The sequence below is a fragment of the Bactrocera dorsalis genome, chromosome 2 (genome assembly GCF_023373825.1).
Source record: "Bactrocera dorsalis isolate Fly_Bdor chromosome 2, ASM2337382v1, whole genome shotgun sequence".
Classification (NCBI taxonomy): Eukaryota; Metazoa; Arthropoda; class Insecta; order Diptera; family Tephritidae; genus Bactrocera; species Bactrocera dorsalis.
In genome coordinates, this window is record NC_064304.1 from 11,401,513 (window position 1) to 11,417,856 (window position 16,344).

The following is a 16,344-nucleotide window of genomic DNA, read 5'->3' on the forward strand; positions in this document are numbered from 1 at the left end:
ATTATTTATTTGCTATTTGCTGTGATGATTTGTTGACTGTGCGGGTTGATATTTACTCTCTATGCATTGTGTATTGTATATTGTTGTTGTTGGCAGTTCATTGTTATTTTCCGGCATCGCTCACGCAAGTGCCGCTTGATTAGCGGCAATTAATCACTTATATATTTGCTCTTTATTTAGTCTAATGACTGGGCAATTTGAGTTCATTTTTTAGTTTTTGTTTTTTTAGATCTAGAATGAACGTTAATTCACAATTTTAATTGAGCTGAAAGTGACTGTTAATAGTGCAGATTAGTTATTTGTTAGCAATGGGCAACAGAGACGTACTTGTCCTACACAAGGACTGAAAATAATGGTATAAACCTATTCACATTAATTACCATATTTTTATAAAAGATAATTTTATGTGAAAAATACTATCAATAGTTGAGGAACGCTATCAACGAAGAATTCTAGGTCGTAGATCTGTCAACTTCGTCGTCGTAGTAATAGAACAGACTTGGAATTCCACAACGTGAAGTCTGTTGCGTTAGCAGAAATGCTTGAAAATCGATGCCTTAGGTATTCCTTATATTCGAGAACATCATTTTGCACTGAATTTATACGGAAAAGGCAAATTTGATGAGTGGGGAAGTGCTACATTTGCCTGTATTTTATTAGACAATGATTGTGTTCCAGCCAACTGATTTCATAATAAGAGAAACTTGGGACATAAATTCGAGTTTGCTGTTTATCACTAAATTTTGTACAAATTTCCATACAATTTACTTGTTTAAATCGCCTTTATCACCACTTGTTTGTACATAATTTTTATACTCTCGCAACAAAGTTGCTAAAGAGAGTATTATAGTTTTGTTCACATAACGGTTGTTTGTAAGTCCTAAAACTAAAAGAGTCAGATATAGGGTTATATATACCAAAGTGATCAGGGTGACGAGTAGAGTTGAAATCCGGATGTCTGTCTGTCCGTCCGTCCGTGCAAGCTGTAACTTGAGTAAAAATTGAGATATCATAATGAAACTTGGTACACGCATTTCTTGGCTCCATAAGAAGGTTAAGTTCGAAGATGGGCAAAATCGGTCCACTGCCACGCCCACAAAATGGCGGAAACCGAAAACCTATAAAGTGTCATAACTAAGCTAAATTTGGCACAAAGGATCACATTAGGGAGGAGCATATTTGGAAGTAATTTTTTTTGGAAAAGTGAGCATGGCCCCGCCCCCTATTAAGTTTTTTGTACATATCTCGGAAACTACTATAGCTATGTCAACCAAAACTCTACATAATCGTTTCCTTTAGACATTTCCATATACAGTTCAAAAATGGAAAAAAAATCCGGTAATAAAACACGCCACCTCCCATACAAAGGTTATGTTGAAAATCCACTAAAAGTGCGTTAACCGATAACAAAAAACGTCAGAAACACTAAATTTTACGGAAGAAAATGGCAGAAGGAAGCTGCACCCAGACTTTTTTTACAAATTGAAAATGGGCGTGGCGTCGCCCACTTATGAACCAAAACCATATGTCTCAGGAAATGCCGACCGATTTCAATGAAATCGGTATATAATATTTTCTTAGCACCCTGATGACATGTACGAAATATGGGTGAAATTGGTTCACAACCACGCCTTCTTCCAATATAACGCTATTTGAATCCATCTGATGCCTTCTCTGTATAATATATACATTAGGAACCAATGATGATAGCGGAATAAAAACTTTACACAAATACGGTATTTGAGCTGAGGTATCCCTTGTGGAAAAATTGTCGTGATCGAACTATAACTTTTCAAGGTTCCTGATATCGAACACGAAGAACTCAGTGCCTAACCTAACCTAACCTAACCTAATTTTTCACCGAAAATGTCGGTAAGTCTCTCAGAATTTAATTCTAATTAATTTTACAACAAAATAAAAAAATGAGTAAATAACGGATAATGAAATCTCGATTATCACTTTATCATGCGAGAGTATAAAATGTTCGGTGACACCCGAACTTAGCCCTTCCTTACTTGTTAAATAATAAAATTATACCTTACAATCGCTTACAAGTACTTTTATTATAGCCACTCATAGACCAGTTTGGACCTTTTCGATAGCAGGTGGAGTTCAATTACTAGTTCCATGAGGAATACTCATCTTTTAATATGCCTTTAAGATGAACTTTAACAGACTCTGCGGCCTCACTATCGATACCTCCTCCAGTGTATCATACTGTGGGGATCCCAGATGACTAGACCGTAGTCTTGCCAATGCGGGACAAGTGTACAAGAGATGATCTATGGTTTTCCTGTACGTTGCTCTAGACATTTTCTACAGTGTTCTTAATCTGTCAGCCCAATTGTGCGGGCGTGTATCGGCACCAGACAGTGACCAGTTAGTATTCCGATCATGTTTCTACAGTCTCTTCTATCGAGTGCCAATAGAAATTTTGTGTACTTCCAATCTACCGTTTTCCACATGACTTTTGAAGTTTTGCATTTTCTTTAATACGCCTCGGAACAAATCGTCGTATAGACAATGAATGGGCTTCCCAATGTTGATCACGTTTCCGGGTGTTAGCCGTTCACCATTCTTGGCAATCTCGTCCACTATTTCTGATGCCTTTTTAGCCTGGCACCCAATAGAAGTGAAGTGGCTTGCTTCTGACAACACTTCCTACTGCTGCCCTGCTACCCAAGACATTTCTTTTTTATTATTTAAGCATTTCCTTCCGCAAAAGTATTTATTGGACAGGACATCTAACTATTAATATAATAACATATAAATATAGTACTTACATTATAACACCCAGAAGAAATACGTTCCTCCAACTCCTCTTGTAACACAACTCTCAACAAACGCAAGTTACAAATATTCACTTTATAAATGTAAGTACCTATCTATCGCTCTATTTCTATGACCGTGATGTCTAGCTATTTTCCGTTTCATTTCTGTTTTCTCTTTTGTTTTTTATTGCTCATGGTTCAACTCCAGCCAGCACAAAAGTAATTAGCTATCACAGCGGCCATTTGCGAATATTGCATGAAAATCGATTTGCATGCTTTTTTTTCTGGGTTTTCGCTTACTTTTATTTTATTGGCTGACCTTAACCCAAGAACAAAAGGGACGAACAAGTATTTATGTGTATGATTACGTCGTGGTGGTGGTGGAACACCAAATTTGCATGTCAAAAGTCAGATCAGCGATGACCTTGCAAGTTTAAGCGCAACGTGCGCCAAAATACCACTCAGATTACCAACAAAAAGTAGTATTCTTACCAAAAATTACATGCCAAACACACGAATATATGCATGTGTATGTACGTATGTATTTATTGGAGGAACATCTGTTTATGCGTTCAGCCAATTATTTGCGACCGCACACCAAACTTGATGTTGTTGGCAGTTATGTTGTTTAAGTTTTAATTATAATACTTCAGTATAAAATACTATTAGGAGTTTGGTGGTAGATACTAATGGTAGATGGTAGTGGCGTAAGAAACTTAATTACAGAGACCATTTTCCATACTGTCAGCGATAATTCAAGACTGGTGTCTATCTGAGCTTTACCCTTCTTATAGGTTATAGTTTTCACATACTGTCCATGAATTATACGTATACGTTCTTAAAATATCTTAGTGAGACCACAAGTATTCGATAAAAACCAAGTGAACCCAAAGTGAAGTCCAATTGTCCACTGGGATGTATTTGTCTGCGGGCAACAACATATATGCCGCAGACAAATTACTGTAAAACCATCATGCTCATGCATTTGCTTAACTATTTTTCGCTGCGAGCCGTGCTTTTTTGGCAGCATTACTGCCAATATAAAAATGTATTGTATTATATCACATACTCGCATATATATTTACACATACGATTGCATAGCGGTGAAATGCATACATTACATGTGTTGCAAGTTGAGCCAAGTGCTGCTGGCGGCCGAGAGTAACCGCAAGTTCAGAATAAATATTGGTCTAAAGCACACACACACACTCATGCAAAGAACGCAGGAAAAATATTGTTGCAAAGAGTCGCGTAAGGCACAGTGGCACAGCTGCATTTGCTTACACACACACACATATTTATATGCAGGCATAGACAGACAAGGTCAACAGCGCGATTGTCGAATTTTGCTCGGTCATATACAGTTACACCTACATATATATTATTACGTAATTTACATATATGACAACTGTTATAATATTGTGGGTAGATGTGTGGGTTTTAAAAGGAAGATATGGGTATGTGCATCTGAGCCTGTATAGCTAATCGGCTCCGATCAACTTCGTTGCCTGAAAATCGGTAGGACAAGAAGGTGTCTTTGTCACGTGTCTGAATTTGGTATAAAACTTGTTTGGCTATGAATTATTGTTAAGATTATTTACAGAACTTAAAGTACACTCGAAATTATTTTAATATTCGAAAACAGAACAACTTCAAAATATCAAAAATAATCAATTAAAAAATTTTTCTAGAAATATTTGCAAGTAAAAAACCGAGTTATAAAAGAAACTAAAAATTAACAATTAATGCATTGATTTCTCTGATTTCTTTGAGATACGTTATACAATTCGTCTGGATAGCTAATGCAGCAAGAAAGACATTTACGACAGATTGATTTGTTATCCTGTACTCGTAGTATAACTTGAAGAAAATAGTTCAAATAACATAATGCTATGGAACACAAATAAAGAATGGGAAATAAATAGTCTCACGGCAAGCGAAGAAAAGGCGAATAATCGTTCATTTCATCGATGATACTTATTATATCAAAGTTTTATAAGTACAATTTCACCAAGTTTTTAATAAAAAAAAATGTTAACATCAATTGCTCATAAGCTACAAATATACCTTCACAAATACAAAATATTCGTTACAAAAACTTTGATAAGTTAGTTTATATGACAGCTATATAATATAGTGACTCGATCTGAAGATTGCATCGTTGCCTTGGTTAATAATCCATACCTTATCTGTTGAAGAAATATCGTCAAATGAAAAAGTTTGCCATACAAGCGCTTAATACCGAGCGTTGTTTGTTTGGCGGCTAAAGGGTTTTTCAACAAAAGTGCTACGAAAATGAAATTCTTTATTTTTGTGAAAGTACTTGATGCCATTATGTATGGAACTCGATTTCTTTTGCATTACCATCACGGGCACGTTTGCAGAGATGCAGACGCTGAACCCAATTTTCGACGTTTTCACGCATAATCGGTCGATACTACTTATGTAATTTCACGTTCGATATTCTCACGAAGTTCGTCAATCGTCGCTGGCTTGCTGACACAGATCATAGCCTTGACGTGGCCCCGCAGGAAATAGTATAACGGCGTCAAATCGCCGGGCCATTTCTTGAGATAACATGTTCACCGAACTTAGTTTTCAATAAATCGATTGTGACATTCGCTGTGTTGCTTGTGGCGCCGTCCTGCAGGAACCACATGTTGTCTAAATCCATATCATCCAATTCGGGCCACAAGTAATCGGTTATCATTGTGTAATAGCGATTTCCATTCACAGAAACGTGCTGGTCTTGATCATCGGGAAGAAGTATGGCCCAACGTCACCGACGGACCATAAACCGCACTAAACCATAATCTTTTCGGGATGCAATGGTGACTCATTTAGTACGTGTAGTTTGCTCTCTGACCATTAACGTATGTTTTGCTTATTGAAGAAGCCATTCAGCCAGAAATGAGTCTCATCGCTGAAGATGATTTTTCGATGAATATCTGGATCATTTTCGAGTTGTGCTTAGCCCAGTTTACGAACATACGACGATTCTGGTGGTCAAGCCAAGCCAAGACCTTTTCACCAAATTCGCCACAACGAAGTGACAGAGATGCCCAACGCTTGAGAACGACATGTGAGAGATTGATTTGGGTCTTCCTCAATTGATGCAATAGCGGCAGTAATATTCTTGACACTGAGGACACCGCATTATCTCTCTGTGGATTCAAATTTTTCCACTAGACACTCAATTGTTGATCTGACGGGACGATTACGATAACCATAAATAGGACATAGCGCTCTTAAAGTTGAGGCCAATCTTCGGATTCAGTCGATAGTAAATTTTAATGATTTCGACTCATTGTTGGGTCGTATAAGTATCTTTCATGTAGCTTACAGGTTTGAATGTCACTGAAATTTAGAGTATGAGAACGTCCAAATCTGTATTTATACTCTTTCTTAATGGTATTCACCGCCATTAAAAACACGTAAAATATAAGAGCCATCTTCAATTTTTTCCTAAAGGGCAGAGAACCAAAACAACAATTTATTTCATTAAAAATATTATTGTTTAATTATTATGCCAATTATTCTTATATTTTCAAAAAATTTTATAAAACCAATTTTCTTTTGATTATTGACTTGGAAAAAAGCAGTAATTTCAAAATATCTCACAAGAAGTAAAAGCGTTAAGTAACTTTTCCACTTCAGCTAAAAGCAGAAGAATAGAATAGAAGAGTGCACAAATATTTCACAGTCAGTCAGCGTACTGACAGCACTGACGCCGAAATGTATGCTATTGTAGAAAATTGGATATCCCACCACACACTCATGCAAACGACATTCACGTCCAAAATAGTCGTGTCTGATGCCAAAGACCACCCACCACTTTAATACAAAAACAAAAACTGACAAGTGTGCGTAAAAAAGCAAAAACAAAAAATAAAACGAAAAGTGAATAGCAAAGTTAATGGAATATAAAGTAACCAATTGAACTGCAGCACGAGGTGATTGCCACATTTCATGGCAGACCCAGCCCAGAGGCGTGCAGAGGCGGAAATGAGGGCTCATCCGCGGCAGCAGAGACGAATGGGTCACACGGTGCGCCTCGTAAATCAATTGTGCCACATACTCATTATACACATACATCCGTACAAAGATATATTTTTATTGGCCACATTTGGAGCGGCCAGTATGTGTGTGTGCGCCTGTGTGTATGCTATGTGAGTGCGCAATTAAAAGTGAATTTCTCACGCTCATTGCCTCTGTGACATCCGATAAACAAGGCAAATTGGCACAGATTTCATCATCAGTGCGACTCATCGGCCGTCCACCTGCCTCGCGGTCGACTGCACACTCTTGCACTTGCACCTCTTGCCCTTGCGAAAATTCCTCAGAGCGGCCAACGAGCCCGTGTACTTTGTTGACTTGGTCCACCTTTGCCATCCGTTTAAACGTGGCGGACGACGGAAAAGTGGCAATTTTGTAATCTAGCATCAGCTGCAATGAAGCGCTACCGCCAGTTCCTCTCGCTTTTGGACGTTCATTTATTATCATGTCTGTGTGTGTTTGTGTTTGTGCATGATTTAGCACAATAGCAGTTGCATGGAGGTGTTCCAAATCTGTGCACTTCTGCCACGATACCTTCGAGTGTGGCATAAATGAAAATATTGACACATTTTTAAATTTATGATATCACTTGCGTAAGCCTAACCCAGTGCATATGTGTGTGTGTGCATGTGTGCTTTGTACATATTTAGTAAGCACTTCATTCAGGTGGGACTGAAGTGCACTTGTTGGATGACTTAAGCGTTATACTCGTAGTTATTATGTAAATGGGTTGGATTATCGATTGATTTCAAGTTAAAAATTTCGCTGGAATTTTCGTTTTGAATATTCATAGGTAAAAGGAATTTAATTATTTTCTATATTAATATAACATATATTTTAAGCGATTTTTTTGATTAAAATTCAAGTTCAAATCGATAAAATCCGAAATGTGATAAATGAATGTGTATGATCAACCAGTTTTGCGAATTGAGCAAAGCTTCAATTTTCACAGGTCAAAAACGGCAATAAAGGACGAAAATCTTTTGTCAATACGAAGTATGACAATTAAGTAATGAGACTGATTCCATAAAAACCGTATATATGAAAATTATTCTACAACTCTGCCATCCCCTTCAAAATAGTCCTCTTGGGCAGCTATACAGCGATTCCAGTGCGTCTTCCATGCTTCGTAACATTTCTGGAACGCTTCAACTGGGATGTCCGCGAGTACCCTCGTCACGGCCGCCTGGATGTCCGTAATCGACTCAAAATGGGTTCCTTTGACCACCGATTTTGTTTTAGGAAACAAAAAAAGTCACAGGGTGACATGTCGGGCGAATAAGGCGGCTGTTGCAACACGGCGATCCCCTTAGAGGCCAAATACTGGGACACGCTGAGGGCGGTGTAGCACGGCGCATTGTCGTGATGAAGGATCCAGTTAGGAGCGATGTCTGGGCGCACCCTGTTGACTCGTTTTCGCAATCTTTCGAGTACTTGGCAATAGTAGACTTGATTCACAGTTTTCCTCGGTGGAACGAATTCTGTTAAACGCCGATCTTCACGGATTAATGCGCAAACACGCTGCGCATTCGCGTCAGTCCGCACCTCGACTGGTCTCCCACTCCGCGCCTCGTCTTCCACACTTTCACGCCCCTCCTTAAATTTTTTGTGCCATCGAAACACCTGGGCACGACTAAGAACACTTATCACCATATACTCTTACAATTTTAGCGTACGTTTCCGAAGCTGTTTCGCATAATCTGGCGCAAAATTTTATCGCGACGCGTTGCTCTTGATTTCGTTTTTCCATTTTCGTGACGAGCACTACAAACACACGTCTACTCAACTTGACGTAGCAGGCGAACTAAATAAGCTAGATGGATGGTACATATATCAATGGAGAGGGGAGGGATGCCAGAAAAAGAGAGAGGGAATTTCAATGGAAGGGACAGGTTTACCACAAGCGCGGCAATAAAATTAGTCTCATTACTTAATTGTCAAACCTCGTATATACATTATTAAACACCTCTTCCTCACTCAGATAGTGATTTTTATATTCCGCTGTCGATATGTCATCAGATTAAGCAAAATTTTGTTCTGGTCTTGCTCTAGATCTCATACATCAAATATTATGACTTCCCCTCTCTGATTGGTCTAATGCCGTATATTGTAAATGTTAAAAATATATAACCGATTTTAATTACATTACTAAATACTATATTCAACACTTATTAATTCTCTTCATTCCCTCTTACTTTATTTTCAGGTCGTGCTTGTATTTATACTCAGCATTGCATCACTCATTATTTACTTCGTGGATGCATCTAGCGAAGAAGTCGAAAGATGTCAAAAATGGAGTAATAACATTACTCAACAAATCGATCTCGCATTCAATATATTTTTTATGGTTTACTTTTTTATACGAGTAAGTTTCTTCTGTTCTTATGTAATTTCATTCAACTTATGTTCTCTTATTCCCCACCTCCCATCTTATAAGTTTTGCCTTAACTCTTCGGCGTACTTGACGATTCAGGAAAACTTTTGCTCTGACCGAAATTTAACTTGTTATACTTAAAACAATTATTTTATTATATATCACTATTCAACTTCTTGTAATATTAATACACAAAAAGGTTAATTAGTGAAATTGAAGGCAAAAAGGAGTATTTACTCCTTATGAAGATTAATAATAATTAATTTCTGTTTCACGTAAATTCTTAAAGAAATATTTCTCTAAGAAAATACTTAAAATTTCAATTGCAATTTTTTAAGACTCAATAAATTTGTAATTTTCAAACGGTAATGAAATAATTTATAGCGAAAGTGAGTTATATTCCTGTTTGTATACTTATAGTTGCTTTCGATCCATTTGCCCAACAAAGTCATTCTTCCCTAAATACTTTGGACTATTTACAGATTGATACAATATATGTATTGAGTGCCGAGAGTTAGTAAGTTTGGTTGTATTTGGCACACTAAATAGAGCTTTTCAGTATTTTTGGGACAGTAAGTCTCTTACAATACTTTTTTTTAATATATTCGATTATTTAGTCTTTAAAAATGAACTTACTAGTTATTTGCCCAATCCCGTGGGCCGCTCTACCGTTACACTACCGTCGAGTGTAGATTTTAGCTTTTCCCTTATAAAAAACTACGTGTTCAATCTTCTATGCACTCTGTCGGGCAATACGGACTAAAGCATCTATGGCCACTCAGTATTTGGGTTAGGTAGAAATTCAGATTCCTATGTCATCTGACTATTCACGATTGGATGTCTGCATCAGTCTGTGGGCTCATTGTCCTTTGGATGAGGTTTATCACCGTTACTGACACATTGTAAGGTTCTCTGTTTTTTTCGTTTTGTAGACGGCTCTGATAGCTGGTATAGTCGCACGGATTGTACCCCCAAGTACTTGAGCAGTATCGCTTGATATAGTTAGGAAAGCACTTATTACTCGGATTTCCGAAAGCCTATGTACTGCTTTTATTAATCTTGCATATGATTTTCTGTCCTGCGTCTGTATCCTTATTGATGCTGCATACAATATCACGGAACTCATAGGTTTAGCTATTAAAAATCTTTTGCTTCGTCGGAAGTGTATACCAAGTGTTCCTTAAATTTTAACTTGGAGTCCAATATTTCTCCCAAATACTTCAGTTGTGGCTATGGCGAGTGATACTATTTTTCCACCTTCCTTGTGCTTATGAGCAAGACTTCCGTTTTCTGCTCAGCCAGCTCTAAAATCATTGTTAAATCAGTTGTTAAATAACTGCTACCACAATAAGGTCATATGCATATGCGATTGTTTCACCATTTTTTGAAAGTTGAAGTTCCATAGTAGGGGAACTTAGACCGAGCCTTGTGATACTTCACTCGAGATTGTGTAGCTCTAAATGCCTTCGTATATGTCAAATAACAATCTCCCATTTTTTAAATATCTGATTATAATATTTCTTAGTGAGCTTTGATTTCGTCATCAATAATGTTGCGCTTTATAAATGTAGAATCCTTAGCCACGTTTCCAAGCATCTCGTTTGCGACCTATACTTGTCAATCTTTGTCGTTTTTGCAAAAGATGCAAGTACTTTGGCATGAGTATAGCATTCACACGCTTCATGTTGGAACATTAACCATACTATGAAAACGTCAATCCATGAGATACTCTGAGATACTCGTTTATATTCTTATACCAAGCGGCCATTTTCAATGATTACACAACGTTCACAGAATACTTTTCTCCACTCAAATACTTGTGTTAGTGGTAGAATAAACTCTTCCAAATACCTCTAAATTGTGTTCAACGATTCCGGAGCCGTGACTTCATTGGAAACAGAAAATTCTAAGCAAACAATTCAATTACTTTTCCATGGTAAAAATCGCGTCATAAAAAAACAGCAGCCGAACACTAATTGACATTTTGAGATTGAACATAAAAAAATGTTTGTACCAATGTAAAAATATATTTATATCGCTTCGGTTTGCACGTGCAGTTTAAAATAATCAGTCCGGGTCAAATTTGTTCAGATCGTATGTTAGTATAATTTGGTCATTTGACTTAGTAGAACAACGTTGCAATAGTTTTATATTTTTTAGCAAAACTGCAACTTTTTTAAAAGAATAATCGTAAGGGTTTTATATTCTTTCAATACCACTGTCAAACAAGCAAATAAACTTCGTATCATTGTTATAAAGACATTATATTTCTAAGAAATACTGAAAAAAAGTCTACCCAAAGCAACATCTGCAACCAACTGACTCGGTACTGTGTCCCAACTTTTGCCCAAAAACTCTTAAAATAGCTTATAATTTGCTCACATCATGCCCCTCCCCTCTGTTTATTTCACTTATTTTAATTATTTTTCATCGATTTTCTATTTACACTTTCTGTATTTTCTTTGCATTTACAGTTCATAGCGGCGTCCGATAAACTTTGGTTTATGTTAGAAATGTACAGTTTTGTAGATTATTTTACAATACCCCCGTCCTTTGTATCAATATATTTAGATCGGACATGGATCGGTAAGCAGTATTAGCACAAATGCATTGGCAACAAATAAAATAATTAATAAATTCTAAATTTCAAGCAAAAAACAACAAAACGAAATGTATATATGTATGTAAATATTTAATTACTTTTCCTTTTCTACTTCATGCATATGCCACACACAACGCACACCAATAAAAAATGGGCGAAATAACCAAATAAAAACAACAAAAACAACATCAACAACATCTGTAAACTACCACACCAACACACATACGCTCACCAACACTCGCACACACACACACATGAAAATTCGCCGCACTTGTATGTGTTGGCTGTGATCGAAATGGCTGTATGCAATGGATTTTACTCTAAAACCAATCAAAAACAACAACAACGTATTACGAATTGGCCACGCGAAATGGGTTGTTGCAATGCTACTACGCGCACGCAGGTCTCCGATTTCTTCGAGCGTTACGCCTCATGACTGTACCGGATATTTTACAATATTTAAACGTTCTAAAAACATCGAGCTCGATACGCTTGGCTCAACTAGTATCAATTTTTATATCTGTATGGTTAACAGCAGCGGGCATAATACATCTGGTATGTATGGACACACCCACACATATCTATATATTTATGTATATGTATCTCTATAGCTATTGTAGCATCTGTGTACTCGTCACTATGCTAATTATTATTTGCCTGGTACTTCATCCATGGTTTTCCTTCACCCATTTGTATTATCGACATTTTTGTAAATATTCTCATCTATATTATTGTTTGCATTTCCACACCCACTTATATATTTTTTAATAACCAAATGGTCGTCAAACGCTTTGAGCAGCAGCCCATTAGAGCCAGAGATATTTTCGTATGTGTGGCAGTGCGTCAGTGGCTGCGCCTAGCGTGCAGCTGCCGACCGCACTGTCAAAGGCGCTGTTCATTGTGTTGACGGTCATCGAAAAGAAGATGAAGAAGAAGAAACAAAATATATACGTATATGCATAAAAACTACAGTTAATAGTCCAATAGTATAAATCGTCGAAGCTGTAGTGGTGTACCGCACGCTGGACGCTTGGCTGCAAAGCCGCCGGTGTCTTGGAGTTGGTTCTGTAAGCGGAACACAGCGCGGTTAACACCACTACAGCTGCATTTTTGCACTTTGCCGCATTCATACATACGTACATACATATGTATGTTATGCGTGTGTCTATGTTACTAAATCACTTAGCTACAGGTAATACATAGTAATGACACGCAAATACATGCATTACGTAATTAAAAGTAAAAAAAATAGTAAAATTTTAATTTTAATTAGCGCATAATTGAATTTGCAGCATCACTAATTAGCATTGGTAGTTGAATATAGCAAAATGATAATTATCAAAATTTAGTTGAATCAGTAAAAAATTATATGGTTTGATATTACGGATAGCAACTTGGCTTATAGTTTGAATGTTTCATATAAAAACACAATCTGGTGCATACGATGGATGCTCCAACAATTCGAACTTTAATTCACGGATTTTAGCCATTGTCAAAATGCTCTCGTGACACGGCGCATTGTCCTGATGAAAAAAGATTTTTTTTTTCTGCAAACTGGGTCTTTTTCAGGAATTTTTTACTTCAACTGGTTCAAAAGGTTGCAATAATATTTAGATTTAATTGTTTTACCAGTTTGCAAGTAATCCACAAACAAAATTCCTCTCACATCCCAAAAAGCTGATGCCATAACCTTCTTGGCCGATTTCCGTACATGAACTTATTTCGAAACCGAATAACCAGGTTCAGAACACTCTTTAGCCTTTTGTTTTGATTCAGGATCATGGTGGTAGACTCAAGTCCCATTCATAGTGATGAGTCGAAGCACAAAATCTACTTTATCCTTCTTAAAATGCTCCAAATGTTGCTGAGAAAGTCGTCTTCGAATGTGTTTTTGTGCCATTGTTAGCGAATATGGCAACCATTGTGCACATAGCTTTCTAAAACGCAAAATTTCTTTTAAAGTATGGCTCACACTATCTGTTGAGATGTGTAGAGCATCTACTAAATCTCTCTCAGTCAATTGACGATCTACCAAAACCATATCCTGTATTTTGGCTATGATTTCTGGTGTTGATGCGCTTTTTGGACGTCCTTCACGTGGATCGTCTTCAAGGCTTGTACGACCACCGTTAAATTCAGCAACCCATCTTTCTACTGTTCTAATTGTCTGGATCCAGTTTAGATTCGATTTGTAAACTGGGTGAGAATATTGTATAACTGTATTCGATTTTTAAAGAAATCAAATATACTATACGGCACTACTCCTAAAAGTTCAAGATTGAACGGATTCAATACAACGCTCAACAGACCGTAGATTGTACAATAAATACTCGTAGCATACCATAAGCTGCCCAGTACAGTCAGGAACTTGGAATAACTGGTTTTTTTTTTTTTTTGTAATTGTAGTGCATTTGAGTGTAGCTCGGTTGCCATCCGTAATGCATTGGCCAATAAGTGTATTTGCGTTTACAATGTATCTACAATGTTATGATTTTACGTTTCTATTTTTTTTTGTTTTCGTGTTTTCTTCAATTGCTGCATTTATTTAAAATTTAGCTGGAGAACTCTGGCGATCCGCTGGATTTTAATAATGCTCATCGATTATCCTATTGGACCTGTGTCTATTTCCTAATTGTGACCATGTCAACGGTAGGATATGGTGACGTTTACTGTGAGACTGTATTGGGAAGAACCTTCCTTGTGTTCTTTCTACTCGTCGGCTTGGTAAGTTGTCATTTACATAAACACACATATACATATACACTGTGCGAATTTATTGGAACGAAATGAAAACAAAAAAAAAAACATTATAAAAAAATATAAAAAAAACTAAAAAAAAATTGTTTAGAAAGTGTTTACGAAAAAAAAAAATAATATTTTCATGGGAGAAATATAACAAAAGCAAAAACTTAAAAAGTTAGGTTATAAGTCAAAAATTAAACAGCGACAAAGTTGCGCCCACATTATTTGGAAGGCACAAAATATGTATTTAACAGCGTGAGTTGAAGTACAATATTTAAAAATATGAAAAGTGTGAAGTAATATTTTAGCGCAACAACAATTTCACAGTCCACCATATTTAAAAACAATTATAACCTAAGAGTATTACCACAAAACAAGCGCCAAAGAGCGCAAAACTTAGTGGCCCATGAGAACATGTTATATAAAGCTTTTTTGAAGCTTTTTCTAGGTAAATCCACCATACAAGCGCTTTGGTAGCAGTGAGCTTTCTCCTCATTGCCGTTTGTTTGTTTTGTTCGTTGGTTAGCATGGCAGCAGCAGATTATTGAATGATTTACCAATTACTCAATTTAAAATCCCGAAAAGTTCCTTTTCCTCTGAAAGCAAAATTGGTTCAAACTACTTGAAGTTATAAGTTAATAAGAAATAGTCAATATATAAAAATGCAAAAGTAGTGGTGTGAATGGAAGTATTTACAAAAACCAAAAAATTAATAATTTATAGTTTCCCTTATATCGACATTTCTAAAGCTTTAAATTCGCTTTCCCCAAAAAAATACTTAAAAAATTATATAGAACGAATTTAGTTTAAAAATTAGTGTAACGGTAATAATTTGTTTTAAATTTTTAAGTATGGATTTTTTTCAGCAATAGCGAACCCAAACCCCCGCACTTTAGCTTACATTTATTACTTCCAAAGCGTCTCCACAATAATTATAATAAAAAGTAAACGAAGGCAGTAAAAATATTAAATTTTTTTAAAATATTTTTCTAAAAATATTTTAGTGTTTATTTACTTTTAACACAGTTTTTGACTTTTTTGCGAAGTATTGTTAATTCATATAGTTAAACAGTCAATGCAACTACTATTAGGTTGTATAAAACCAGAATTAGAGAGTTAATTATAGCATCTATTTTATTGTCACTAATTTAGCAAAAGCTTCATGAATTTCCAAATCCGTCACTAACGCGTTTTTAGTGCCATTATTCACATAATTTTTTCAGCTTAATGAAATTTACATTTTCAAAATTGTATATGAGACAAGCATACACATATTTGTGCACAGGTTTTTTATTTACATTTTTAATCCATGCTTCACCACTTCCCCGCCCCTTCTTTTCTATTTCATGCTTCAACATTTGACTTGAAATAAAAAAATTCAAAATTTTTTTAAACCGAAATTATACAAAAATATGTTGTTTGTATTTAACCTTAATTAAATTTTGCTTTCGTAGTTCTTAGGTTAATAAATGAATATATTTTTATAAACGCTTTTAAGGCATGCAATTCGTTTTTATTTTTAAGTTTTTTTGTTGTTTGAAAACGAATACACAGTATATACTAAATATATAGTAAGCAACAATTCAGTAAGATTGTTTTCAGATCCTTGTCTTGTCACCTTGGAAAGGTGTCTTTTGCTCATAAGGTAACAAAACTAAGATTTTTTTTCGGAAGTGAGGATAAACCTTTGGATTCTTAATTGCTTTATTATTAAGACTTTAAGCAATATAAATTCTTTATCAAACGATATTCAGCAGCAACTTTTTCTTTTTCTTATGCTTCTGTTCAGCTTTATCTTA

At 36.0% G+C, this 16,344-nt stretch overlaps 1 protein-coding gene across 48 annotated transcripts in view; it reads left to right on the forward strand.

Annotated features, from left to right (window-relative positions):
• The window catches only part of LOC105227540 (calcium-activated potassium channel slowpoke), a 160,893-nt gene that overhangs the window by 54,080 nt on the left and 90,469 nt on the right, over positions 1-16,344 (forward strand). For all 48 annotated transcript variants that reach the window (XM_049449592.1, XM_049449610.1, XM_049449577.1 and 45 more), the window contains 4 exons: positions 9,034-9,192; positions 11,676-11,787; positions 12,207-12,358; positions 14,360-14,527. In XM_049449592.1, the coding sequence (XP_049305549.1) occupies positions 9,034-9,192; positions 11,676-11,787; positions 12,207-12,358; positions 14,360-14,527 (591 nt within the window). The remainder of the gene's footprint in view (positions 1-9,033; positions 9,193-11,675; positions 11,788-12,206; positions 12,359-14,359; positions 14,528-16,344) is intronic.